This window comes from Pezoporus flaviventris, unplaced genomic scaffold (genome assembly GCF_033815535.1).
Source record: "Pezoporus flaviventris isolate CSIRO_AGI_PZ_B2104156 unplaced genomic scaffold, CSIRO_AGI_Pfla_v1 ptg000029l, whole genome shotgun sequence".
NCBI lineage: Eukaryota > Metazoa > Chordata > Aves > Psittaciformes > Psittacidae > Pezoporus > Pezoporus flaviventris.
In genome coordinates this window covers 2,075,302-2,102,321 of record NW_026892577.1, presented here as the reverse complement: position 1 = coordinate 2,102,321, position 27,020 = coordinate 2,075,302, and the positions used below count along the sequence as shown (strand labels likewise).

Here is a 27,020-nt window from a genome sequence, read left to right as displayed (position 1 = left end):
AGTACTTCTCAAAAGCATATCACTGCAATAATCGAGAGATAAAAAGAACTAAACTTGCGAAAGTAAAGAAGAACTTTAAGAGAAGTGCAACTCGGAAAGAATAAAAGTCTTACCCAGTTAGTAGCGTTATTTTCTTTTAATTTCTCCTTGAAGTATTCGGTTACCTTCTTTTCCCAATCAGAGTTTGGAACATTTTGGGCTATAAACAAAACACATTTACGTGTGGATTAGCATCACATAACCGACGTCTAGTTGCCATACTCCTAACACAGCACCCAATTTAAACATTTCCTTCTATTCTGGGCAATTGACTGCATTTTAGACTACTTCATGCCTCTCATAAATGCACTAACTTCCTACCCTATACCTTTATAGGCAAACCGAGATGAATATAGCTATTCTTAGAAACGAAGGAAAGCTCTGAAACACGCCAGTACACCCAGCCAGAAGTAGAGGACGTAAGGTACCACTGCTTTACATTCACTGCGGAAATCGTATGTAGCTAAGATCAAGCCCAGAAACAGCTTCAGCTGCTGGCACTGGTAACACTACCACTGATCGGTATTCCATGTAGCCAGCACACGCTGTTCCCGAAGCCCAAAAGATGCTGAGTTTTCTTTTTTAACCCTGCCCGGCCTGCCAAGCCGCGGCAGACATCGCGGGTGAGGTACCCGCTCGGCGCCAGGACAGGACCCGCAGCCGGCAGCCTTCAGAGGCCTCGGGCAGGCGGGGAAGGAGAACGCGGCCACCCGCAGCTGCTCGCCGTCCCCGCGGCCGCGTCTCCATCCCCGGCCTCACCGATCTCCCGCCGCCGCCACCCCACGAGGGGAAGCTCCGTGCGGCCACCGCGCGGTTACAGGCGCCCTCCCGGCGCCGAGAGGCCCCGTCCCCGCCCTGCCCGCACTCACCGAAGATGCCCTGCACGATGCTGAAGGGGTTGTTGAGCCAGTCGGCCACACACGGCATGGCGAGGGCAGGCAAGGGGCTGCCAGCACCCTGCTGCCGCCAACTCCCGCTCGCAAGCTTAGCACGGGGGCTCTCCGCTTCCGCCCTCCTCCTCCTCCTCCTCCTCTTCCTGCGGCAATGGCGGCGCTGCCAGCCCCGGACCCGCCTTCTCCTCCTCACCCGCGCGCGGACAGGCCGTGAGGGCGCGGCGCCGCCGCCGCCATCTTGAAAGCGGGCAAAGCGATGAGGGCGGAAAGGGCGGGGATGCCGTGAGGGAAGGGACGTGGCCGGGTGCAGCCATGGCGGCGGCGAAGCCTGGTGTGACGGGTGCTACCACCAATTTGCTCTTTTCTTCCTCCGCTACCGAGTTCAACTTCACCGTGCCCTTCATCCCGGTCAGCCAGGCTCCGGTTATACCGCCGGACTCGGCTCTCCTGGCAGCCGGTAAGGGAGGGTGCTGAGGGCTTGCTGTGAGAGAAGTGGAGGGGCACGGAGGGGTTGTCGCGGGACCCGGGCGAAGCCCTCCGTACCGCTGGATAACGGGCTTGAGGGGTCGGTGGGAGCTCTGAAGGAGCCGAGCTGGGGCCTGCCCAGAGCGGCTGCGGGTCTGCCTGGCGTCTGGGCCCGCTACGTGTCGGTTAGACCTTCATCTTGTGTCCGAGGGGCTCCCGGAGCTGGTTGTCACCGGCGGGCGTTAATGCTTCAGGGAGGATAAGCTGCCTGAGGTGTGCGCGTCCGGCTTTCCTGAGCGTATGTCGTGGCTATGTGTTTGATCTCTAGCTCTGTGTGTAAGGATAGCAGGACGGTTATCGTGTTTTCAGTTCATTGATCAGCGTGTTTGTTTCAGCAGTTAAAAGCTGACAGAACTTGAGGGGTGTATTTAATGGGTTTGGTTTTTTAAGCTCCTCTTGCTGTCCGTTTTCCCTGTGTGGAATTAGTGAGTTAAGGAGGTACTTTCTTAGTACAAGGTTCCCTTGCTAATTTAAACGTGGCTTTAATATCCTTACCTTCTAAATCCTTAATGGTGTTGCAGTCTAAAAACCTGATGCCCTATGGAGAAGGACTTGGGGGTGTTGGTCAGTGAGAAAATGAACATGAACCGGCTTCAGTGTGCGCTCGCAGCCCAGAAACCAACCGTATCCTGGGCTGCATCAAAAGCAGCATGGCCAGCAGGTCGAAGGAGGTGATCCTGCCCCTCTACTCTGCTCTTGTGAGACCTCACCTGGAGCATTGTGTGCAGTTCTGGTGTCCTCAACATAAAAAGGACATGGAACTGTTGGAACAAGTCCAGAGGATGCCACGAGGATGATCAGGGGACTGGAGCACCTCCTGTATGAAGACAGGCTGAGAAAGTTGGGGCTGTTCAGAAGAGAAGGCTGCATGGAGACCTCATAGCAGCCTTCCAGTATGTGAAGGGGACCTATAGGGATGCTGGGGAGGGACTCTTCATTAGGGACTGTAGTGATAGGACAAGGGGTAATGGGTTAAAACTTAAAGAGGGGAAGTTTAGGTTGGATATAAGGAGGAAATTCTTTCCTGTGAGGGTGATGAGGCACTGGAATGGGTTGCCCAGACAGGCTGTAAATGCTCCATCGCTGGTGGTGTTCAAGGCCAGGTTGGAGAGAGCCTTGGGTGGCATGGTTTAGTGTGAGGTGTCCCTGCCCATGGTAGGGGGGTTGGAACTTGATGATCTTAAGGCCCCTTGCAACCCTAACTATTCTATGATTCTGTGAAATAGTTTCAGAAAGGAAAAGACTTCTGGAAATTCATTCGGTCTGAGACTAAAACCTTAAGCATTAAGAATACGTCTAGAAGTCAGATAATCTAAGTTTTACTGCATTGGTATCTGTTGAGTCCAAAATCCAAGTCATTATTTCAGCAGTGTTATATCTTAGCTGTAATAGGTATTAATGCAGATGGAAATCAGTGGAGTACATCTATGTAGATGTAATAAAAAGTTTGCCAGATATGGCTTTGAAACACTTTTTTTGATAAGCTACATTTTTTTTGGGTGGGAGGGATAAAAGCGTTACGATACTTGAGGTATTTGATAGATGGTTTGTTACCACTTCCATTGTGCAATCCTAGTACTTTTTCTTTCCTGCACATATACATTGTTTCTCATTTAAAAACAAAAGTAATTTTGAAGTGCCTGTCTGGCCAGTGGCTTTGCACAGGCAACTGCCTTGTTGCAATTTCCTGAAGACTTAAAAGCTACCCAGGAAGAAGATCCAGTGGGATTTCATTAATGTGGTGTATCACGTACTCTCCATCTCACTTTAAATTTGATCAAATGAAGATTCACAGGTTTGCAGCTGGGGTGAATTTCAGTGCTGGGGGTTGTGCTACCTTCATGTGCTATCCGAGTAAGGCCCCTGTCCTGTTAAATGTTCTGTTTCTGTAGCCCACTGCACTCACCAGGGATCTGGCTGCATAGAACAGTTTGCCTCTTGAATTTACATTACATTTCCAAGAATGTTTATGCTTTGCAGTTTGAATTCTTACCTGTGAGGGTGCTGAGGTGCTGGCACAGGTCGCCCAGAGAAGCTGCGGCTGCCCCATCAAAGGCAGTGCTTGAGGCCAGGTTGGACGGGGCTTAGAGCAGCCTGCTCTAGTGGAAGGTGTCCCTGCCCATGGCAGGGGGTTGGAACTGGATGAGCTTTAAGGTCCCTTCCAACCTGAACATTCTGTGTTTCTGTGACAATAGAAAATACATTCCCTGGCTCAGGTGTGGGTGAAGTAACCAATATACTGATTGTAGATAGAGAGGAGTATTCCCAATGAGGAAGTGGGCTAATGTCACTTATGGTTGTCGGGTGACAATCTGTGAATGACAAGGTTCAACCGTGTATAAGGAGGGATATACAGGAGGTTGGCACAGTCACTTTTGAAGGCAGACTGTTTTATGTATGGGAAGAATACTGCCTTTGTATGTCCAAGCTGTATACTCGTAGAATATTTTTAAATGTGTATGAAGTGCTTGTTTTTCTGCCAGTCTGGATTTATGTTGTAACATAGGCTTTGAAAGAGACAGGCGAAGTATGAAGTAATGAGTTGAAAAACTGTGTGTGGGGCGTGTGTATGTATGCACATAGAATTTTTGTATTTGCATAACTTTTTCAAGGAAAGATGTAGTGAGACTAAATCTCTAAAACCTAGCTGAAATTGGAGAACAGGTGTTTTGTGAATGGGCACTTAGTAAAGGCCTTAAACTCTTCAGCACATTGCTATGTGTTTATTGTGATTTGAGATGGTGAATTGCCTATTCTGCAGTTATTTTGAAAGCTGAGATTCATAGAATCATAGAATAGTTAGTGTTGGAAAGGACCTTAAGATCATTAAGTTCCAACCCCCCTGCTGTGGGCAGGGACACCTCACACTAAACCATGTCACCCAAGGCCTCGTCCAACCTGGTCTTGAACACCGCCAGGGATGGAGCATTCACAACCTCCCTGACACTTCAAGTGTTCGAAAACCGTGTAGATGAGGCCCTCAGTGACATGGGTTAGTGGTGACCCTGGCAGTGCTGGGGTAACGGTTAGACTTGATGATCTTAAAGGTCTTTTCCAACCAAGTTGATTCCATGATTCTATGAGAGCGTGGCATGCAGTATGCTTCTCTCTATTCTACAGTGTTTATACAGAATGAAAGAAAGAATAATTTTATTGTTTAGCAGCTGAGACCTTTTATTTAGTATAAATGGCTTTTCTGGCGTGTAGTTGGGAGATAATCCATAGGCCTGGCTTTGTAGTGTTCTTTGCTTATAAATAGTTTTATTATGCTCCACGTCATGGCTCACACACATAGATTTTGGGTTTTGTTCCTCAAAGTGGGATAAAATGTTATAGGTGAAAGTAAGGAAAGTTGGCAAATTCAACTGATGCCTCAAATTTCCAGTCTGAAAAGACTTCTAAGTAAAAGATGATTAAAATAGTCCTTTTTACTCATGCTGCTTTTGTGATTAATTAATTAGAACAGCAGCTTCCTAGGGAGACTTCTCTGTGGATTCCCCTGTGCTCCCTTGATGCTCTACGTTACAGTTCTGTTGGCTGAGGATAATGACATTTGTTACTGGCTTCTTGTAGCTTCAGAGATGCTTGGCCTCTGGCTTTGGCAAGGGATGAATAATGGAGAAGCAGTGATAACTCTGTGGTTTCTTCCCCACAGCCTGGGGATTATCTGATTGCCAGAGCAGATAACACCACACTTATGACTTCTGCAGATTGCACTGGTGCTTGCATGGTGCTGTTCCCTCAGCAGGCAGGCAGTGATGCTCAGACATCACAGGCTTAACTGAGGTTACTGTGAGACCTATGATAATGTCAAACCACTTTTTCTTCCCCAGTTGTTCCTAGGTTACTACAAAGCAGAAAACCCGGATTGACCAGGACCTGGTTTGTGTATATTCTCAGTATGAAGTGGTAGTCATGGCCTTGCACCTTTCACCTTTTAAGCCCACTCCTGAACTTATGCAGAATGGGGACTTATTTTCTGTGCCAGTCTAGAGTACTATTTTCAGAGAGAACTGGAGTCTGTCATGCTCATCAGTAACTTGGAATGATGAGTTATGGCCACCTTGCAAGTCAAATGAGAAACCTTGTGAGGGATCTTGCCTGAAGGAGCAGGCCAGGATGGATTTGTTAACCAATAGGTTTGGCATATTTGGGAATGTCCTTAAGATCTGCTTTTGAGTTTGATCTTGGAAGTCTAGAAATTAAGAGTGTAAACTCCTATGCTTAGTAACTATTTTCATAGTGAAAGGAAATGAACCAAGGCTGCTCTTGCATTTATTTGGTAGGCATAGGGAAATTGGAGGGGATTTTGGTGCCCTGGAAGCACGGATCCTTGCCAAGTTGGCTTGGAAAGGTCCTGTTTTCAGTCATACTTTGGTCTCTTATTCCAGGTTTTTAACTTTTGTTGCTTTATCTGGGTTCACTGAGTGACTGTTATGGTCCATTTTAAATGTTCTTGAAGACTTGGTATATTTTGTTTCCTTTTATGATGTATTTCATTGTCAAGTACATGTAAGCTTTGTAATCCTTCTGACTTTATGGGGACCAACAGAGTTTTGGTAATAGTTGATAATTACAGAACATTTTGACTACATACGCTAGCTCCCATTATAGCTGTAGTTATCTTTGTGTTTTTGCAGATGATTCTGCAGATGTTGGTGAAGAGGACAGCTTCTTGGGTCAGACTTCTGCCAGCCCCAATCCACCACAGACTTTCAACTATTTCTCTCAAGTACCTAGTAGCAGTGATCCATTTGGAAGTATTGGGCAGCCACCCTTAACAACTATTGCACCACCTGTTGGAGCACCAGCCTTCTCCAGGCCTTCAACTTCATTTCCACTTGTTTCTGGGTCACAGGATGGGCAAAATGCCTTTTCACCACATATTCCACAGTCACAATCCTCTTACAGTGCACCACCTGCTTCCCAGGTGGGAATCACAGCATATCAGACTCCTCAGCAGAGCTGTCCTCCACTTGCAAGTGCATCTACTCTTCCCCAGGGAACATCTCAGCAGGGGTATAACCCTTACCGGCACACCAGCCTAAGCAGCAGAGCTAACCCATACCTGACTCCACCACAGCTGCAACAGAGTCATCCTGTTCAACCTCCATGCTCTGTGCCACCTGTCCAGATGTATCAGACACCTCCAGGGTCATTGACACAGGTACAGAAATCATTCCTGATGGCCTGTTACCAGAACAAACCAATTCAAGTCACTTTCCTCTCTGAATTGTGTCTTTTTGTCTTCTGAAGATTTTTTTGAACCATTTCTGATGGCAAAATCTTTTCGCTAGAGCTAGCTGCTTTAGGAAAACTCTAATCTTTGAAGTGAGCATACCCTGAGGCTGTAGCTAGGTGAGCAAATCCAGGTGGTGAAGTTCTGTTGCTCTTTTCTGCCTGTTACTGAGTTTGCTGCTGTTTCAGCTGTGTGCCTGCTTTGTGCCTCTGCTGTAAATCAGGTCAAATTGAGCCATTTGCAAGGTATGAGCTAAAAAATTGGTTCCCCATTCATTCTGGTAGTGATATTGAAGAAGAAAAAAAGAAAGTTAGAAGTAAAGGTTGTGTTATGTAGAGCAAAGTATAGATCAGTTCCGTAAAAATGATGAGATTAAGGTGATAAGCCCATGTGTATTTTCAGTTTCCAGAGTCTCAGTCAGAGCTCTCAGCTCCCAGGCCTTCAGGTTCACTGGTGCAGGCAACTCCTGCTTTGCTGCAGAACCAATATGAGCCAGTTCAGCCCCATTGGTTCTACTGTAAGGAGGTGGAGGACAAGCAGGTGTGGATGCCATTCAGCATGCTGGATTCTGCAAAACTAGAGGAAGTCTATAACTCCGGTAAGTTGTGTCTTACTCAAAGATGAACAGGACTAGAAGGAAGATATTAGAGTAATGCCATGTATGAGAGTATGATATGGCGATAATACTTAATACTAATACATGTCTGAAGATGTATTTTGTGCCACTTAATTTATTTAGTTTACATTATGTGTTGCTTGATGCTGTCATTTTGTGAAGGTGTTCTATGCCTAGTGGATATCTCATTTTTATGTAGAACTCCTTTGTTATTTGTCTTGGTTTGCCTTCTTGTTAAACTGTCAGCTCTGGAATAAGCATTTGTATCTGGGAGTTCAAAACTTTTTGCTGTGTACAGAAGACATGTAAGTGTTTTAGAAGCAACATGGTGGTTGCCTGATACTATGAAGCTTTTCTTCCATGTTGTAATTATCTGTCTTAATGGCCTAATACGTATAACAGAAGTGAGTGGGGTTGGGATGAGACGGAAGAAAGATTTGTACATGTTAGTATTGTAATAGAGTGTGACTTTTGTGTCGTAGTCCAGCCTGATCCTGAGAGTGTGGTTCTGAGCACTGACGGGGGACGCTATGATGTGTACCTGTATGACAGGATGAGGAAAGCTGTCTACTGGGATGAAGAGCCTTCTGAAGTGAGACGCTGTGTATGGTTTTATAAGGGAGACAAGGACAGCCGGTTTATTCCTTACACTGAGGATTTTAGTGACAAGCTAGAGGTTAGTGTTACCTTTAGATAAATTTCACTAAGTACTTGATAGTTCTTCGTATTTATGACTTTAGAAATACCTCCTTGTGTTTCATTAAAATGACTTCCAGAATGCACTCCCTGGAGTATAAGTAAGCAAATCCTGCACAGGGCAGTGGCTAGAAGGCCTCATTACTCATACACTGCTGAGATCTAAAATCAACTTGTGTAGGGCTTCATATAATTGCCATCACTTTGCTTATACAAACTTAATATCACAGATGATGCACAAGGCCAAGAAATAGTTTGAGAAAGCATACTGACTTTGTGTAACTTGTTTACTGTTTCAGGCAGAATATAAAAAGGCTGTCACTACAAATCAATGGCACCGGCGACTTGAATTCCCAAATGGGGAGACAATTGTTATGCATAATCCTAAGGTAATGGATTTTGGCAGTGGATTCTCACAGGATTCATTAGGGGTGAATGAGCAGGTGGATGGCAGCATAAATTGAATGCAGTCTTGCTTGAAACATACTTGTTGATTGTTTTGTGTATGTGTGCATTAAAGATGATGAAGTTTATAGAACACTGAACTCCTGCTTGTTTCAGTGTGCTGTAGGTTATTAAAAGAAGATGCTTTTAAAACCTAAGAGAAGTAAGGGTTTGCATAGTCAGTGTTTCAACTGAGCATCAACTGGCAGCAAACAGGAGGCATTTTGAATTGGTTTAACCTCAGACAGTCTGTATCAAATGGAAGGTAATTTAGACTAAGAGCTTTCATGTGGAGAAGAGCATTAATCTAACTACAAGGTTATTAGTTTGGGTATCTAAGCCATGAGAAGTTTCCACTGCAAGCAACCAGTTTTAGGCCATAAGAAAGTCTAGCAAATAAAGCTTTTAAAGTTATTCTAAATACTTTGCCATCAGTCTCATGGGATTAAAACTTGGACTTCAGCCTTGTTGACCAATGCTGTTAACTGTTCACTTATCACAGATGCAGTAATAATAAATAAATTCTGTCCCTTGGATTATTTTATCATGGTTGCTTCTTGTTTAGACACTTAATAATGCTGGTTGAGGAGTTCTGTCCAGTAAAAACCTAGAAAAGGAGTGCTGAAACCACTTGATGTCATATTTATGAGTTCAGATTACACTGAGTCAGTGTAAGTCTTACCTCACTAGTGGCAGTGAAGCTGTCATTGTCACAGGGAATACCCTTGGGGTTTGCTAATGGTGTTTTCTGCATATATACAAAGTAGTTGAATCTCAGGTGCAAGGTAAAGCAATCAAGCAAAAAGTGTCTCAACCCATGCAATGCTTTCAGACTAATAGTATGGATCATAAGGTTTTCTTGTATTTATAATTGGACAATATGTTTTTCAGGTCATAGTCCAGTTCCAACCTGCCACACCAGATGAATGGGGCACCTCTCAAGATGGTGCTCAGGCAAGACCAAGGGTAGTAAAGCGTGGAATTGATGATGACCATGATGAAATTCCTGATGGTATGTAATTGCTCTACATGGGTCTGCAGCTTGAGCAGTTAGTTTGGTTCTGTGCAAAGGTAGTGCACAAAGGACAATAGTGGGTGGAGTGTCAATGCACTGTTCATGCTTAGAGTCTAAAGATTAAAGTTATTCCTCAATATAAGCTGCCTGAAAGAAGTTACCTGTTTTTTTTTAATTAGAGAAGTCCTGTGGGCTATGTTATGTCCTGAACCATGTTGTATGAGAAGCTTTAGAAAGCAAGTATATCTTAAAGTTGCTGGACTGTAAACTCTACCACTGCAGTACACACTAGTATTCTGATCTTTTTTCTTTCCTTTGTCTACAGGAGAAATGCCCCAAATTGACCATCTGGTATTTATGGTTCATGGCATAGGTCCTGTATGTGACTTGAGGTTTAGAAGTGTTGTTGAATGTGGTAAGTTTTTGCTTGCTTAATGAGCACTTGTATTCTTAACTGTTTAAATGTGGGTCTCTTGTATTCACATAAGCATGTCTTTGAGGAAAACCAAAAGAGAATATTTATGTGTTATTTGAGTACTGGTACTATTGGATTTTCATTACTATTCTTCTCTATAGTTGACGATTTTAGGACTGTTTCTCTGAAGTTGTTACAGACTCACTTTAAGAAGGCTTTAGAGGAACACAAAGTGAGCAGGGTGGAATTCCTCCCAGTTCACTGGCATAGTTCTCTGCACGGAGATGCAACAGGTGTAGACAGGTGAGTACATTGCTTAATGTTGAGAACTTTGTAGAAGCTGCATCCTTATCTTTTTGATGAGGTGTATAGGGAAAGCTGAAAAGGCATGTGGAGTATTTTCTCTTGTTAATTTTCATGCCACTGGGTGACAGGATGCATATACACACTGTTTCAGCACTACATTTTCATGGAAGTGGCTAATGCATTGATAACATGATGAATGTGTAGAGGTAGTGACAGTAAGTATGAGATGCTGAGCACGAAGACATGTTGTCCAACGCAGCTATGTACAGTTTGGAGTGAAGAACTTTCTCTCCTGTATCTTCTGCAGTCTGATTGGGTCTGACCTGAGGAGATGAGATGTTAGTGTTCTCTTCCTGAAGAAGGCATTGAGCCCTCTGTACAGTCCTAGAGTAGTACCTGAATTAGGATTAGGCAGTGAAGCTGAGATTAAGATTATTTTACTTCATTTCAAAATAAAATTAAAAAAATATCTATATTGGTTAGGAGTGTTACAATATTTTAAGATCTATTTTAAAAGCACTTCTTGGAACCTATCCCTTTGCTGTTGCTTGACATTTCAAACTGTTTTCTCTTGCTCAAAGATGGGGAAGTAGAAATTGTGAAGGTAGCAACCTGTACCGCTTAGAGCGCACGCTGGTGTTCTCCAGGCTGTTGTAGCTCAGTCAAGTCGTACTGCTTTCCTAGAAGCTTAGTCTTTTTTTTTTTTGGATTTGAACTCTGCATTATCATGAGGAAGGAGCTTTATTCTATGAACCAAACCAGGCAATGCTATCTAAGCAGTCTCAGTTCTCTACCAATTCCAGCTGTCTTAACACCAGGCAAGCAGATGTGATGCCTGGTGATGAGAATTATGTTGCCTGTTTCTTCAATTTCATCTTCAATTTTTACATGCAAGTTCTTTTTTTATCCACTTTGACCAATCTGGTCACAAAACTTCCTGTTTCTAGATAAGAGCAGTGTTGAAACAGAGAAGAGTTTATTTCAGGCATCCCTTCAGACTGGAGGGGAAAAAGGAAGCTGTATCTTTCTCAAATACATATAATCAGCAGATAGCTCTAACATATGAGGATGCAATGTTATGCTTTATTTAATGTCTGTAGATCCCATATCTGTGCTATTTATATTGCAGTTCCACTACCTGTCATTTCCAGAGTTAACAAAGTTTGTATCTGCCTTTCTTTAAAGGCATTCATGTTTCTAATGATTTTGTGTTACTAGGAACATAAAGAAGATCACTTTGCCTAGCATTGGACGCTTGCGGCACTTCACCAACGAAACCCTGCTCGACGTCCTGTTTTACAACAGCCCCACCTACTGCCAGACCATTGTGGACAAAGTGGGGCTGGAAATGAATCGTTTGTATGCCCTATTTGTGAGTCGTAACCCAGACTTCAAAGGAGGAGTCTCTGTGGCTGGCCACAGTTTAGGTAATTCTCTTAGGAACCGATCTGGGATAAAAACAGCATCCCTACACTAAGGGAAGTGAAGCCTTCATTAAGCATAAGGCTAAAATTAGCTGTTGGGGGTGGCTGTCTTTCAGAGAATGGCTGATTAAAGTCAATAGCTCTCAATACCTAAGTTCATTAAGCTTTGAGAGAAGGTTAGGTACTTCATGTATGCATGCATTTCCCATTCCCCTTTAGCTTCCTACGTGAAGACTTAGTGTCTATTTTGTGTTTAAAAGTTGACAGGTTACTTGGTGCCATGGTAGGTGGGCAACTTCTGTATCTCAAAACCCTCACTTAGTACAAGTAAGATGATTTATTTTTTTTTTTTAACATAGATTGTTATAACGACGTGACATAGTGGTTGGGGCTGGAACTTGTTTGGCAAGCAGTCTAAGATGGTTAAATAAAGAAAGTTTGATAATGGTAACTATGTGAAGCATGAATGAGGAGGGGAAGAAAGGTTTGTTTCTGGCTGAGAGTGATCATGTCCAAGTTAATATATAGGTATTTTAGTTTGAAATACCATCAATCTATATGTTGCTACTGCATATAAATTTTGCTTGGGATTTAGTGACAGGAAAATCTGACCTTTTTCTCAAAGCAACTTTAATTCCTGTTTCCAGGTTCCTTAATTCTATTTGACATATTGTCTCATCAGAAGGACTTGGCATCATCAGTAAATACTGGACCATTCTCTGATGTTAATGGGACTGGAAAGGATGTGGCTGGTCATGATAAACAGGTAATGTCTGTATGTTAGTCTTTCCAGGCAAATGGTTCTGATATTTTTCAGCAGCTTTCTTGAGTTTTAAGAATTTATTAGCTGAAATACAGTTGTGGTTCTGATAGTGTATTTTAACATGGGAACGGAAATGTGCAGTTCTGTAAATATTTTCAATCCTCAGGACAAACTATTGGCATCTCCTTCAAATTTGAAGAAGGGATTTGATCAGAACATCAGCTTTGACCCTTGTGGAGATACAACTTGGTCTTAACAGTATCTGAATTGTAGGGTAGATGAGTAAAAGGGCAAAGAACCTATCTGTGTTCATACTAGAAACAGTGATGAGTTGTTTGATGAAAAGGAATATTTTTGAGTGTTGGAAAGCTCAAGAAACCTTTTGCCTCTTAAAAGTTACTGCGTATTTTGCTCATCTATTATTAGTGGAGAATCTGTATCCTGCTTTAGTGAAAATGGACATAAATTTATAAAGCTTATATTATAAAGTTTTTAAGATAAAGGAATTAAACTGTTTATCTTGCTGTACATTCATTTATTCACTTAAATGATGTGATTCTGTTTCTGTGCTGTTTTAAGATCACTGAAGATACCAGTTCCTTGGGCTCCTCTATTACTACTGGTGATGACCTTTGTGAGCCTGAAGTAGATGATGATGTTCCGACTTTGCAGAAGACTCTAGAACTGCTTAGCTTGTCAGAATATGCTAGCACATTTGAAAAGGAGAAAATTGACATGGAGTCTCTGGTACAATAATATTCACTTGACTTTTGGGGTTTATAGGGGTTTGTTTGGGGTTTTTTGTTTTAATTTGAGTTTAATGTACTATGAGGCATGAAGGCAGTTGCAAAGGTAAGAGAATTATTGCATGACATGAGGACTAATTGCTGTGTGACTCTTTCTTTTTCTTAGTGTGGTGTATAACCCCCCCCCATTATGTTAAGGTACTTTGTATCGTGCCTCTTTTCTTGTAAATTCTATAGCTTTATAAAAATGTCTTTTCTAATTCATAAGTCATTGCCAATAAGAAATCATATATAATGCTAGAAAAGTTACAAAGTAAGCGTTGATATGTGTTTGATTTTACTTTTTTTAATTTTGTTTTGCTTGGTTTGGGGTTTTTTAGCTCATGTGTACAATTGATGACCTGAAAGAAATGGGAATACCTCTTGGACCAAGAAAGAAAATAGCTAACTTTGTAAAAGACAGAGCAGCTAAGCAGGTAAACACACTTTTCAGGAATGAAACAAACATTGTTAAGCAAATGTAACTGAATTCCTTGCTATGGAGTAAAATCTGTTCTTTAACACACTTGGTAATATAGAATCATAGAATCACAGAATGGTTTGGTTTGGAAATGACCATAAAGCTCATCCAGTTCCAATCCCCCTGCCATGGGCAGGGATGCCTCACACTAAACCATGTCACCCAAGGCTCTGTCCAGCCTGGGCTTGAACACTGCCAGAGGTGGAGTGTTTACCACTTCTGTGCTCAACTGTGCCAGTGCCTCACCACCCTCATTGTAAAGAATAACTTTCATATATGTAACTTGAACTTTCCCTGTTTTAGTTTAAACCCATTGCCCCTTGTCCTATTGCTACAGTCCCTGATGAAGAATACCTCTCCAGCATCCTTGTAGGTCCCCTTCAGATATTGGAAGGCTGCTATGAAGTCTCCATGGAGCTTCTCTTCTCCAGGCTGAACAGCCCTGGCTTTTGTTCACTGTGAAATAAACTTTTCTTTTCCCTCTGATTTTTGAAACTTTTCTCCAAAGGAACAAAAGAAGGCACTAGCAGAAAAGAAAGCAGTGCTAGCTGCCACGCTCCAAACTCACGAAGATGCCCAGAAAGCAAAAGAGACAGTTAATTCTGTCTCCTCTTCAGAGTCAGGTCAGCTGCATTCAAAGAGGAAGCTTCCAGTTGGTGCATCCGTTTCTTCAATGAACATTGACTATGAGTATTTTGAGGTTGGAACTGGCCAGGTGAGACTACATAAATTAAAATGATTCACTTGGAACAATCCTGTCCTTTTGCTGGGCTTCGTTTTCTTAATGTTGATGACTCTGCTGCTTCCCTTGTACAAAAGTTATACTTACACAGAACTTTACCCTTTGGTGGGAGGATTGGAGAAGTGGGTTAGATTAGTGAAAGCAAAACCTCTTATAACAAGAGTGTCACTAAAATTCATTTTCAGCAGTGAGTGAGCTGTAAACACAGTTTTGTTCCAGAAGCAGAACTGCCTGAATGAAATGATATTGAGTGGTCAGCCTAAACTGATCCATCTGTACTGTTACATTTAAGATTTACTTCAAACTTAACTTACAGCCCAAACTTCAAAGACCTCCTGTTTCAAACATATGTTTGAGTTTTTTTTTTTAAGTTTTAAGAATATTTTAGTATTAGATCATCAGTATTCACTAGTACCATGTTATTAGTGTGGAAGAGGGCAACAACTAAAACTGATGGGAATTATTGTGAGCATGTGGTTGATTTAATGCCCTGCTTGTTTTTCCTTCCCAACTAAGCATGACTATCTGGCAGTCGTGAGAGATTACATATTGATTTGTGTCTGGTAGGTTTCTGTGGCTTACAGTTCGCTGGACTTTGAACCAGACATTTTCTTTGCTCTTGGTTCTCCTATTGGTGTGTTCCTTACTGTGAGAGGTGTGGAGAAGATTGATGAAAACTACAGGCTTCCAACCTGCAAGGGATTCTTCAATATCTATCATCCAGTGAGTAAGCAGTACTTTCGAGATTTGCTTTTGCTTGATGCAGATGAGACCAATGCAGAAGACTTAAGCTTTAACCTCTGAGCATTACACCTCCTGTTCCACTATGTACATTTCCCAAAACACCCTTTTAAAAAGAATTGACCCGTATGAAATATATATTCCAAATATCTGTGGTGTTTACTGCAAGAGGGAGCTGACTACAGGTTCCATACCTAGCACTTTAGGTATGGGTTGGCTTGATAATATTTGCCATGTTCAACATTTTTTCTTCTCCCCATAAATGTCAAGCCCCTCTTGTAGATTTTTATGAACTGTTTTAGCTGTTTATAGGGCTCTTCTGAGTTTTCAGTTTGGATTCTGGGAAATTTGGAAATCCTTAGATATTTTTCAGTACATACAGCACATTTGTCCTCTTCTGTCCCATCTTCTTTGATAATTAAACAGTGGCATGTTGATAGTAATCACCAGAGTGCAAGAAAAGCTTGCTGTTCTTTCACTGTTGTGTTTTCTTCTTAGAATCTCTGTCCGTAGGAGAATAAGTCTTAATTTATTAATAGAACCTGTTTAATTTTATGATCAAATAGTCATGAACTGAGTTTTTATAAAACTGAAATGGCACAGAATTCCAGAATGGTTCTCTATTCATAAATAAGGATTTTATTCTTTTTTTTTCTGAAATGTGATAATTAGAATGATTTTTAAGCTAACTAAATGTCAATGTGTTGTTTCTTCACAGCTTGATCCAGTGGCTTACAGGTTAGAGCCAATGATCACTGAAGACCTGGATTTAAAACCAGTTCTTATTCCACATCATAAAGGCAGAAAAAGACTTCATCTGGGTAAAAAGAAAACTTCTTTCATATATAGATCACATTCCTAATTTACTCATTTCCTTTAGAATATTGTAAAATTTCGAACGACTAATTAATGTTCCTGGATATCTGCCTCTGTTTTGCCTAAATATCAGAGGGGGATTCCTCCCAGCCCTATAAATTGGATATTCACAGTTGCATTCAGATGCAAGAATTGTAATTCCTCCAGATTTGAGCTTCTAAAGTTCCTTTTAAAAATGGAACAGTTGTGAGCCCTGATCTAAGAGATCCTGGTGGTCTTAACCCGTTACTGGGAAGAGCTCCTTCAGAGTTTCCCACCAGTACTGAATGGCAGCTTAGTTACTGGTGACACAGCTACTGAGCTGTAGCAGAATTCCAGGCTAGAGTTGTTTGGGAGTGCTTCTCTAAATCACTGCTACTGCAAGTGACTTTGGCAGGTCTTGTAGGCTCTTCTGCTCTGCTGGAGTTTGAAACTACTCTGTCTATACTCTTCCTTTAGTGTAGGGTGTTAGGAGTGATTGTGGGGGGTGGTGTTCAAGGATTAGTTGCTGAAGCTATTTCTGTGGACCCTTCTGAATTTGGAGGCTGTTGGACTGTTTCCTGTGCTAGTAGATTTTAACTCATTGACCCATTCAGTGAGAAATCAATGGTGCATTAATTCAGTTAATCCTTTTTGAATAGAATAGAGAAGCAAGAAACCCATGTTCGTGACATAGCAGCCTGTTTCTCAACAAAAGTCCCAATTATTAGGAAAAGCAGTGTTTCATCATTGTGGTTTTTGTTTATGATTTTGCATCTTTCTCCTATGGTAACTTCCCCCCCCTCCCTTTTTTTGCCTTCTTAGAGCTGAAAGATTCTCTCTCTCGTATGGGTTCTGATCTGAAACAGGGTTTTATTAGCTCTTTGAAGAGTGCATGGCAGACCCTGAATGAATTTGCACGTGCTCATACGTCTTCATCTCAACTGCAAGAAGAGCTGGAGAAAGTAGCTAACCAAATTAAAGAGGAGGAAGAAAAACAAGTGGTAGAAGGTATGTGGACACATCATGGTTTTTCTTCTAACTTGTCAATATCGGATGAGAAGAAACTTAAGTATCCTAGTGATGGCTTGCTTTTGGTTTTCCTGACCCTATTAAGGAGGCCTCTGTGCTAGGTGCCAGCTACCCACCAAAGCTGCTCTGTCACTCGACTGACCACGGAAGAGGAAATATATATCAAAAGCTCATGGGCTGCGATAAGGACAGGAAGAGATCACTCACCAGTTACTGCCAAGGGCAAGCCAGACTTGACTTAGGGGAACTAGTTAAACTTATTACCAATCAAATCAGAGTAAGGTAATAAGAAATAAGCTGAATCTTAAAACACCTTCTCCCACCCTTTCCTTTTTCTGAGGCTTAACTTCACTCATAGCTTTCTCTGCCTCCTCCTCCCCATTGGTGCAGGGGGGATTGAGGTTCATCAGTTCATCACACATTGTGTCCACCACTCCTTTCTCCTCAGGGGGGGACTCCTCACACTTCCCCTGCTCCAGCATGGGGTCCCTCCCACAGGAGACAGTCCTCCGTGGACTCCTCCAACATGAGTTCTTCCCACGGGCTGCAGTTCTTCATGAACTGCTCCAGCATGGGCCCCTTCCATGGGGTTTAGCCCTTCAGGAACAAGCTGCTCCAGTGTGGGTCCCGTGCAGAGGTCATGGCTCCTGCAAGCAAACCTACTCCAGCACAGGCTTCCCATGGGGTCACAGCCTCCTTCAGGCATCCCCCTGCTCCAGTGTGGGCTACTTCTGGGACCGATCTACTGCTGTATTTTTTTTGTCTATTAGGAAAGGAGAAGTTAACTTTTACTGAAGGATATTTTAGGCTTAATTTTCTATAACCTTCCAACTTTCTGCTGGAAGGGCAGGTTTCTAAATCAGTTATGTTTTCTTTCTTCTTAGGGCAAATTAATACAAATAAGCATTTGTGAGATTTAATCTCTTTAGTAGTGTTCTGCTGAGGTTTGGGGATGAGCTAAGAAGCATTTAAGTGTGTACTTGAAAAGAAAAAAATGCTGTTGAAGAAAACAGTCTTAAGTTGGATATAAATATTACCCCTGATGACACCAAGGGCAAGTTTCCCAGTTGTGAATTAACTGTTGGTGTTTCATAATGCTGCCTTTGTTTATACTTATAAAACCCAAATATTCCTTCTAGTTTAAATTGAGGATACTGATTGACTCTATGCAAGGAGGATGTAAAATGTATTATTTCAGGTTATTAACTTGTGGAATGACTGGGTCTGCTATGTATTAACACGGGTTTGGTTTTAAAATTGCTCAGCTGCTAGTTTGTGAGCTGTTCTTCAAATACACTCTGTTTATACTCTTCTGAAAGAAATAAGCCTATAGTTCCAGTAACCTTTCTCAATTATGCAGGGGTGTGCTTGTCAGTTAAGGCTATTATTAATGTCTCATTGAAAGTACTTGGAAATCAAACCAGGGAAAATGGGTGATGTTTCTTGATTACAGTTAAGCAGGCTATGCTTGAGTTTAAATCTTAAACTCTAATTTCAGCTGAAAAGGTCACTGAAAGTCCAGACCCTCCAAAAGATGAAGATTATCAAGTGAAGGTTGGAATGTTAAATGGAGGGCGTCGGATTGATTATGTTCTACAAGAAAAACCAATAGAAAGCTTCAATGAATACCTTTTTGCTCTACAGAGTCATTTATGCTACTGGTAAGAGGGAATGCTTGGGATTCTATAACTACTGCTTGTCTGAGATAACTGTATATCTTTAAATGTTGGTAGTAACATGCCTGCCATTTATCTTGCTTCTATTGTCTGTTATTTACCTGTGACCAATTGACAATAGCTGCAATCATGTTTCCTATCTTGGTGTTTATGATGAAAACTCAGGTGACGTCTATCAAAAATCATGCCCTAGTATTTCACTTCAAGCACGTTTTGATGAAAATAATACAGATTTATATATACAGATCTATTTTTCAGGCTACTGCTGATTTGAGAAGGGTTGTAGAAGGACCAACCAATTATAAAGCAACCAGAACAGGAGCTGTTCCAGTGGTCAGTGTGTATGCATATGACTTCAGTCCTGAGTTTTCTGGGTCTTTGAATTTAAACATTTGGAAAAGATGACTGCAGAGTTGGATAGAGTCTGTATCACTTAACTCTGAAATAGCCTCTTCTTTGGAAAGATGCTGCTTTCTTACACAGGCATACTGTAAAGATAAGTTCCGTAGAATCGTGGAATGCCAGGACCTTAAGGATCATCTGGTTCAACCTTACTGAGCAAGCATGACCTAGACTAGATGTCCAGCCAAATCTTCAGTGTCAAACACTGGGAAACCTCCCACTTCCTTTGGGAGATTATAAATTTGTTACACTCTGGATACCCAAGTGTTGTAAGATTGAGACAATTTGGGTATGAAGGTAAAAAGGGCATGTGTGACTGTGCAGCAATGCCAGTCTCAAGGCATCACACCTAGATGTCACTCTTAGCTAATCTAGTTCTGCTTTAGTACAAAGTAAATGCATTATCCTTTTCACAGTAAAGACATTGCACACTGAGACTCAAAACACATACCTTTAGCTACAGTCATTTCCAAAACGAGGAGAGCTCTGTGAGCATTTTGACAATGTACCTTTTCAACTATAATTCCTTCATGAATTGTTATATTAGACTACAGTGTGTAGTAAAACTTTATTACTTCCTTGTGTTGGAATGAAATTGCTCAGTACTGCTCCTTTGCTATCACATATTAACAAAAGAAATGAAAGAGAAAATGCACAGTGAAACTTCCTGTAAATTTGGGTGGTTCTGATTTACCACTTCTATACAGTGGTTGCTCGTATACAGCGCCATTTATAGAACGAGAAGCAGAGTTTGGTATTCTCATGTAGTCAGAGCTGTAGTACACCATTGCCTTATCTGGATTTGGATTTACTTTTTTTTAAGTGCTTACGTGTTTCAAATGAACATGAAAACCAGAAAGCCAGCCTTATCCTGAGCTGCATCAAAAGAATAGTGACCAGCAGGTCAAGGGAGGTGATTCTGCCTCTTCACTCAACTCTCATGGAACTCTCCCTGGAATCCTGCATCCAGCTCTGGGTCAGCAACGCAGGGGGGATGTGTTGAAGGATGTGGAACTGTTGGAGTGAGTCCAGACGAGGCCATGGAGATGCTGCGAGGGCTGGAGCAGCTCTGCTCTGGAGCCAGGCTGAGAGAGCTGGGCTGGGTCAGCCTGGAGAAGAGAAGGCTCCTTAAGGCGAGACCTCAGAGAGCAGCTCCAGTGCCTAAAGGGGCTGCAGGAAACCTGGAGAGGGGCTTTGGACAAAGGGAATGACTTTAACCTGCCAGAGGGGAGACTGAGATGAGCTCTTAGGCAGAAGCTCTTCCCTGTGAGGGTGCTGGGGTGCTGGCACAGGGTGCCCAGAGAAGCTGTGGCTGCCCCATCCCAAGTTGGACAGAGCTTGGAGCAAGCTGCTCTAGTGGAAGGTGTCCCTGCCTGTGGCAGGGGGTTGAGACTGGATGAGCTTTCAGGTCCATTCCAAATCAAAACCTGTTCTGTGATTCTATCACTCAAGTGGAGAAAGATGTAATTCTAATTACAGAAACCCTTTGCCCTTTTTAACAACGTGACAACATCTTTATATGTAATAGACAAGCTTGGTGTCAGTTGCTGAGCTGTACAGAAAGGTGCTGGCGAGGGAGGAGTGACTGGTCTCTTGTTTTGAGTTTAGCAGGTGCCGAACATGTTCTACACTACTTTTAAAGGTTTCGGTTTTCAATAGCTGAGAATTTTTAGAAGCAGGCATTTTTCCAGAGGTTAAAAGAAGGAATCGACAGCATTACCTGAAGAATCCTATTAAAGTATCAGTATCGCTCACATCCGTTGTTAAGCAGCCGGAGGAGTGGTTTTCAGGGCTATGGTACTGACGTGCGCTGGCACGGCTGAGCATTGAGCTTGGTCGGTCTCCCGATTAGTCTGTGACCTGGTGGTGGCAGTGCTGTTTCACGGGTGGAGTTGAAGGAGCAAGGAGTTCTTTTCCACAAGGCGGCAGCCGATCCTTGCTAGAGTTTACAAACCTGCTACCTATAGCTTATTTTTTGGGCGTTCAAGTAAGGAAGCACAATGATTAATGACCAAAATGCGAACAAAGCTTCTGTGTTGATCCTTCTGCTTGCTTATTTGTTTACTCATTTAATAGCAGAGACCACCACGACATGTGTGACTATCTCTGTGCTCAATTGTGGATAATATCTGTAGCTCCTTGGCTTGCACATGTAACTCTTCACTGGAGCTCTGTAAATGATGTTCTTCACGTTTGGAGGATAACAGTTCTGACCAATCATCTAAATCGCCTTTACTGTCTCCCTATATAATTTCTTCTAAAATCCCAGGAAGCTGCCTTTACCTCCACCTTTGGAACTTTGCTATCATTTGCCTGTTTATCTTTGTTATTTTTTACAGGGGTTGTCTCTGTTTTATATTGGTATTGTTTTGAATAACATTTTATAGATGCATAAGATAAATCTGTGGATGTTCAGTTTAAATTCAGATAGCATCAAGCTTTGACTTTGAAAAGACAAAACAGCCACTTGGAAGCATGGCACTTGAATTGTATTAGGCTTTAAATTACTTGAGAACTTCCTTTTTAGTGGTAAGGAAGAGATGAAGACTATGGTCTATTATATAGTCTATTTACAAGGAAGGGCCAGCCAGCTGGGAGAGAAGCATTAGAGTATTGCTGACAGAAGTGGCAAAGGTGAATTTTGACATTGGGCTGATAGATGCAGTAGCACAAGTAAAGGAAGAAAGCCTTGACAAGTAGAATGTATTCATGGTGGAATATATTCAGGAGCTCACTGCAGACAAAAAGCGATAGGTTATTTGAGGAAATTTAAGCCAAATGAGTAAGATCAAAGAAGTGAGTGGAGAAGGGGATTTTGAGTTGGAGCATGGTAAGTTAGGGAGGACAGAGTGGGGGTGCGAAATGCACTAAAGAAAGGATAGCAGAAATAATGCAAAGCTGATGAAGAATTGAGCTTGAAGGAAGTTGGTAGAGGTGATGTTCCTGAAAGATAAGTACCGGGGTAATAGGGTGCACAAACATTTTAGAGAGCTGGAGTGGGGTGAAGCATAGTTTACAAGAAATGAAACATGGGCAGTACTAACATAACACTTTTTCTTTCTTCTTCTTTTCTTCACAGGGGATCTGAAGACACTGCCTTGCTATTTCTCAAAGAAATATACAGGACTATGAATATCCAGCCTGAGCAGCCACAGCACTGATATATAGAAACATGAATTGTAAGTTTGTTCTAATATAACTTACGTACTCATACCAAACTCAGCTGCAACTTGGGTGTCTTTACATCTGGTTTTTCCTCTGAAGTTTAAATTACAAAGCAGGCAGCCAAAAAGTGTCATTTTGATGCCAAAACCAATTTCTAGACTTAAATGCAGGAGAAGTATTCAAGTTCTTCCCTCCTTCATTCCTGAAAGATACCTGATGTTAGAGTTTTTGGTATGGGAGAATAATTGGCAGTACAAGTATGTCAAAAAATATGACCTCTCTTTATCATGTTTCTCCCCTACTTCAGTCGTTCAATGAATATTCAAGCATAGGAAAACTTGATGATATTGGACATGATGAAACTCCATTTACAGTGAAGTAAATTAAAGGACACCAACAGTGTTCTGCTGTTATGCCTGCATTATTGTATTGGTTTGACTGCTTGTGCACATATATGCCAGGGAAGAAGTTGCTTGTCTCCCAAAAAGGTGTTAAAAATTAATATTGATAAACTACTGAATAAGATCTCTCTATGTGCCAGTATTTTATTATCTTTGTATAGCTTAAGAATTGCAGTAGAACAGATGAAATGATGTAACATGGAATTTGGTTCACTTTGAAAAGAAAGATGCAGTATAAACTGAGTATCTTAAATCTGAAATATACTTGCAGGTATTTTTAAGACCTGTGTTTCCTAACTGAGGATCTGTACCAGACTGCACCACTGGCTGTTGTAGAAAAGACTATACTCTCTTTTGAGAGGCATGGAGGAAGAAGTATGCATCTTGCCTTTTTGGAATTATACAGCATGATAGTTTCTAATGTATTTCTCCATTTTTTCAGAAGAACTGATAATGTCACAGTGCACAAATACCCAGTATGAAGAGAAATACTTGACATTTCAGGGGAATGTTCTAGATACCTTCAATGCTAGCATAGTTTTAGTAGTCTTTTGAAACACGGTGCTCTGATAGTCAGTTGATAGCATCTTTTTAAAGTGAAATGGCATAGCTGATCCAATGCAGTTTCGAAAGCATGGCCAAAAAACAGGAGGAAGGCAGTGTCTGGCTGCACAGCTGTGCCAGTGGTGTGTCAGTTATCACAGTGCCTTATGCAGAGTCTCAAGTCATAGCTGCGGAATATTTTTCTCTGCTTTTATCGATGACTGCTTAGGGTGAAAGCATAGTGCTGCAGAAATAACTTTCAGTCTTGTGGAAGGGGGGCATGGGAAGTGATAATTTATCACCGCAGAGCTAAAAGTGGGTTTGTTGCTGGGATAATTCTATTTTTCATTGAGAACCACACAGTCAGAGGAAGGATTTGGAGGATGTCATGCAACAAAGCACAGTCAAGGAAGTCTCTGTGATTGTAATACCTTATGGAATTGCTCAGAACTTCTCTTGACACTTCCTTGACTGAACAGCATTTGAGACTAGGATTCAGATCCCAGAGGCTTAAATGAGAGAGCACTTAGGGCCCACTGGAACGTGCTTAATGACAGGTGGTACCTGGGGAAGGCTGCATGCTACAAGACTGGGATCTTTTTTATGTAAGAAGAAATGTCAAATATTACCATGTAAGTCTTCCAGCAGGGAAAAGAAACATTGTCCTTCTGTGGTAGGCAGCAGTCAGGTAAGGTTGGCATAGTTTCCTTTTTCCTTTAAGACCTTCAAATGTGAAGGGTGGTAGCGTGAAGGTAACGGATTATACAGCAGTGCATAGGACAGCAACAGCCACTTACCTCTCTAGAAGTAGAGTATGTGAAGAAACAGCTTCTCTCTATTGTGGGCTGCTCAAGGGAAAGAGTGAATGCCAAAGGTGGCTCTGGGCTCCGTATTCATGCTTTTCATGTTTTGAATGATGAGACCTGAGCACATCCGTGCTTTGACATTCAGAGCTGTCTCTTGCTGTGCAGCTTAATTTCATGGTGCCTGCTGTCAGCAGAGTGGAAGAGACAGAATCTACAGTATGCTTACCTCTTCCTGGGAAAGTTGATCTTAAAGGGATCTGCACTGTCCAAGAGCACCATGAGCTTCTTTGTGACTGTGGTAATTTAGCAGAGGCAAGCTAAGGGAAGGAGCTGTGTGTTTGTTTTTTTCTCTGGTCTGAGTTAGTTGATCCTTTTCCTTTGGAAGGATTAAGGGAGTTGACCAGTGTTCTTAAGAGCAGAAGAGGAATGAAGGTAGCCACTGTACTTCATCACATGGAGGATGAAGTTTGAAAGCAGAGGGTCATTGCTACATACAGTCTGTTGCACAGCATGTTTGTGTAGTGTTCTGTCTTGGGAGGTTTTTCTTGACATCTACTAGTAACTTACTCTTGGCTAAATTGAGTCAGTAGCATTAACTATCTTGGCTAAAATTACACGAGAAGAATTATTGCATTTAAAGCTGGTGAGTAGCTACCAATATCTGTTTGCTTCTAATCACTGATAAGAGAGTACCCATGGGATTAAAACCTTCTGAGTTGTTTTATTTTGTATAAGTGACTTGATTCAGCTCCTCTAGGTCATCTTAAAGGTGTTCTTAGTGAGCCAGTAATAAGGGGTTCCATATAAAGAATGTAGAGAAATCTTTGGGACAACTTGAACATGTAAATTGGAGTTTTATTTTTTTTGTATCTATTTTGGTTGAAAGGAAGCTAAAAACAGATGTTAAGTGACTTTTGCAAATGAGAACGTAGTCCTTTAGTAAAGCATAGCCATCGTTAGCATCTTTTGCTTAGATTGATAGGAGTATCTTTCACTGTCTTGGTTAGAATATCTGTTCAAGTCACTATACATTCTATTATTCCTATTTTTACAGCCCTTTTAAGAGGGCCCCAGGGAGGGAGGAGAGTGCACCAGCATATTAATGCTTGGATATATAAATTGTAGCATCTTTATTTCTATCTCTATTTAGAGTAGGATAGTTTCTTACCACAAGTTAAAAGAATCCAGTAGGTAATTACAATGTATAGTGATGACATCCTGTGAGCTTTCTGTTTGTAACTGATTGCCAATTTGTGTCCATAAAAAGTATATTGCAGAGCTTATTGTATTGAGTCTTCTTGAAATTGAATGTTGGCATATTTAATGTTATTAGTACTGCAGGAATAGAAAACTTGATATATTTCATATTTCCCATGTGTACATGTTCTGTTTTCTCTGCGCAGCCATACCTGTTGCCCCGAGAGACCTGGTGAAAAACTCTTTGAACAGCACCTGGTGTTTTCATAGGTACAGATGACAGCATAAGCATCAGACTCTTTTTCTGCCAGTTCAGAACTTGCTCACATTCTACCTTCTTATGTCCCTTCAAGCAAACTTACATTTTGAGATGATCAGCACTGTCATTCGAGAGATGAATGGAATCACCCAATGTTGACCTGAAATCAGTTTAATTGTACAGTTGCCATGTATAAAGTGATCGCCGAAGAGGGGGTTTGCTTTTGGCATGCAGATCATTGCTTCTCTCCTTCAGCTTTCCTGTCTCAGCTGGCTGTCAAACATGCTTTGCCTATCAAGGCATCATGTCCTTATTAAAAAGGATGTGTTGAGAAACAGCAAAAATCTGCTTTTCTTGATACATTTGTTCATCCATCTTTTAGAAACAAAGTGTAGTTGTAACCATCTTTAATACAGATTACACCAAACAGGTCATATCTACTAAAAACTAACATCCATAATAATTTTCTTACTGTTGTGTGATGGAGATTATTTTATAAAGACCTTTTTAAACCTCTATTAAGAGTTTTATTGTGTTGTTTTTTTTTTTTTAAGCAAAAATGAACCTTTGACTTTGAAAATGTTAGAAGCTTGTTACAGCCAGTTCAGTGTTCACCTCTCCTGAAATGAAGAACAATTTGAAACAACATTTTGATCTGGTAGTTAAAGTAATCTTAGAGAAACTAAGCTGCAGGTGCGAGAACTAAAACACCTTGACTTTGCAGTTTAATATCTCAGAGCAGTTAATGTAAATGGAGTAGTCTGAAGCTTATGGGTACTAGATAATGATGTAAATCCAGATCTGCAATCCAGACTCTGTTCTTATGTAATGAAATTGAGATGAGTTGAGTAGTATGAAATACTTTGAATACTGAGCTTCTGTAGCTTTCCTCTGGCTTCAACTGACGTGCGAACTGTGGCTTTTCTTAATATGAATGACCGAACCTTGCTGCTGACTATTTGCCTCATTATGTCAGTAAATGAATGCTGAAAGGCCTTTGGGTTGGTTTTTTTGGTATATGTAAAATACACAGTTTATATATTTTGGTTATAATTAAAAATACCTTATTTCCAGTGTGTATATATAATAAGGGTTTGTATTTCATCACCAAAAATAGGTTGGAAGGCACCTCTGGAGAGGTTACTTAGTCCAACTTGCGTGCTCAAAGCAAGAGTGGCTTAGGGCCATGCTCAAGGGTGGAGACATTTCTCCTCTCTGGGCTCTATTCTGATGTTTGACTGCTGTAATTGTAATTCTTTTTTCTAATACACAATTGCAATTTCCTGGTGGAGCTTACGTCTCTTGTCCTTTCTCTGTGCATCTTCAAGAATGATGTCTCTGTATTCTCCTGTACTCCCATGTTAGATAGTTGAGGACAGTAAGATTTTCCTGTTTGGCTTCTCAAGACTGAAGACTGCTGGACATCTTGCATTTTATCCAGAAAAAACATATTTGTATCTTTGTAAATCAACCTCTGAAGGCCAAGTTCCCTAGTCTTTACAACCCAACAGAAGACCATAAGCCTCAACCACTGGCATCCTTTTCATCTGAAGTATCATGGAGTGGAAGGTTGTACACATA

General features: G+C 41.5%; 1 protein-coding gene across 1 annotated transcript; it reads left to right on the top strand.

Moving 5' to 3' along the window:
• The first annotated feature begins 910 nt into the window (after positions 1–910).
• On the top strand, positions 911–25,955 carry SEC23IP (SEC23 interacting protein). The gene is given in 20 exon segments (XM_061458613.1): positions 911–1,096; positions 1,098–1,389; positions 6,098–6,624; positions 7,099–7,294; positions 7,795–7,988; positions 8,308–8,397; positions 9,344–9,464; positions 9,793–9,882; positions 10,044–10,185; positions 11,407–11,615; positions 12,260–12,378; positions 12,955–13,122; positions 13,502–13,597; positions 14,150–14,356; positions 14,951–15,106; positions 15,843–15,945; positions 16,784–16,969; positions 18,489–18,651; positions 22,148–22,247; positions 25,387–25,955. Coding segments are annotated over 19 exon segments (3,324 nt in total). The 5' UTR covers positions 911–913; the 3' UTR covers positions 22,230–22,247; positions 25,387–25,955.
• Positions 25,956–27,020: the final 1,065 nt, after the last annotated feature.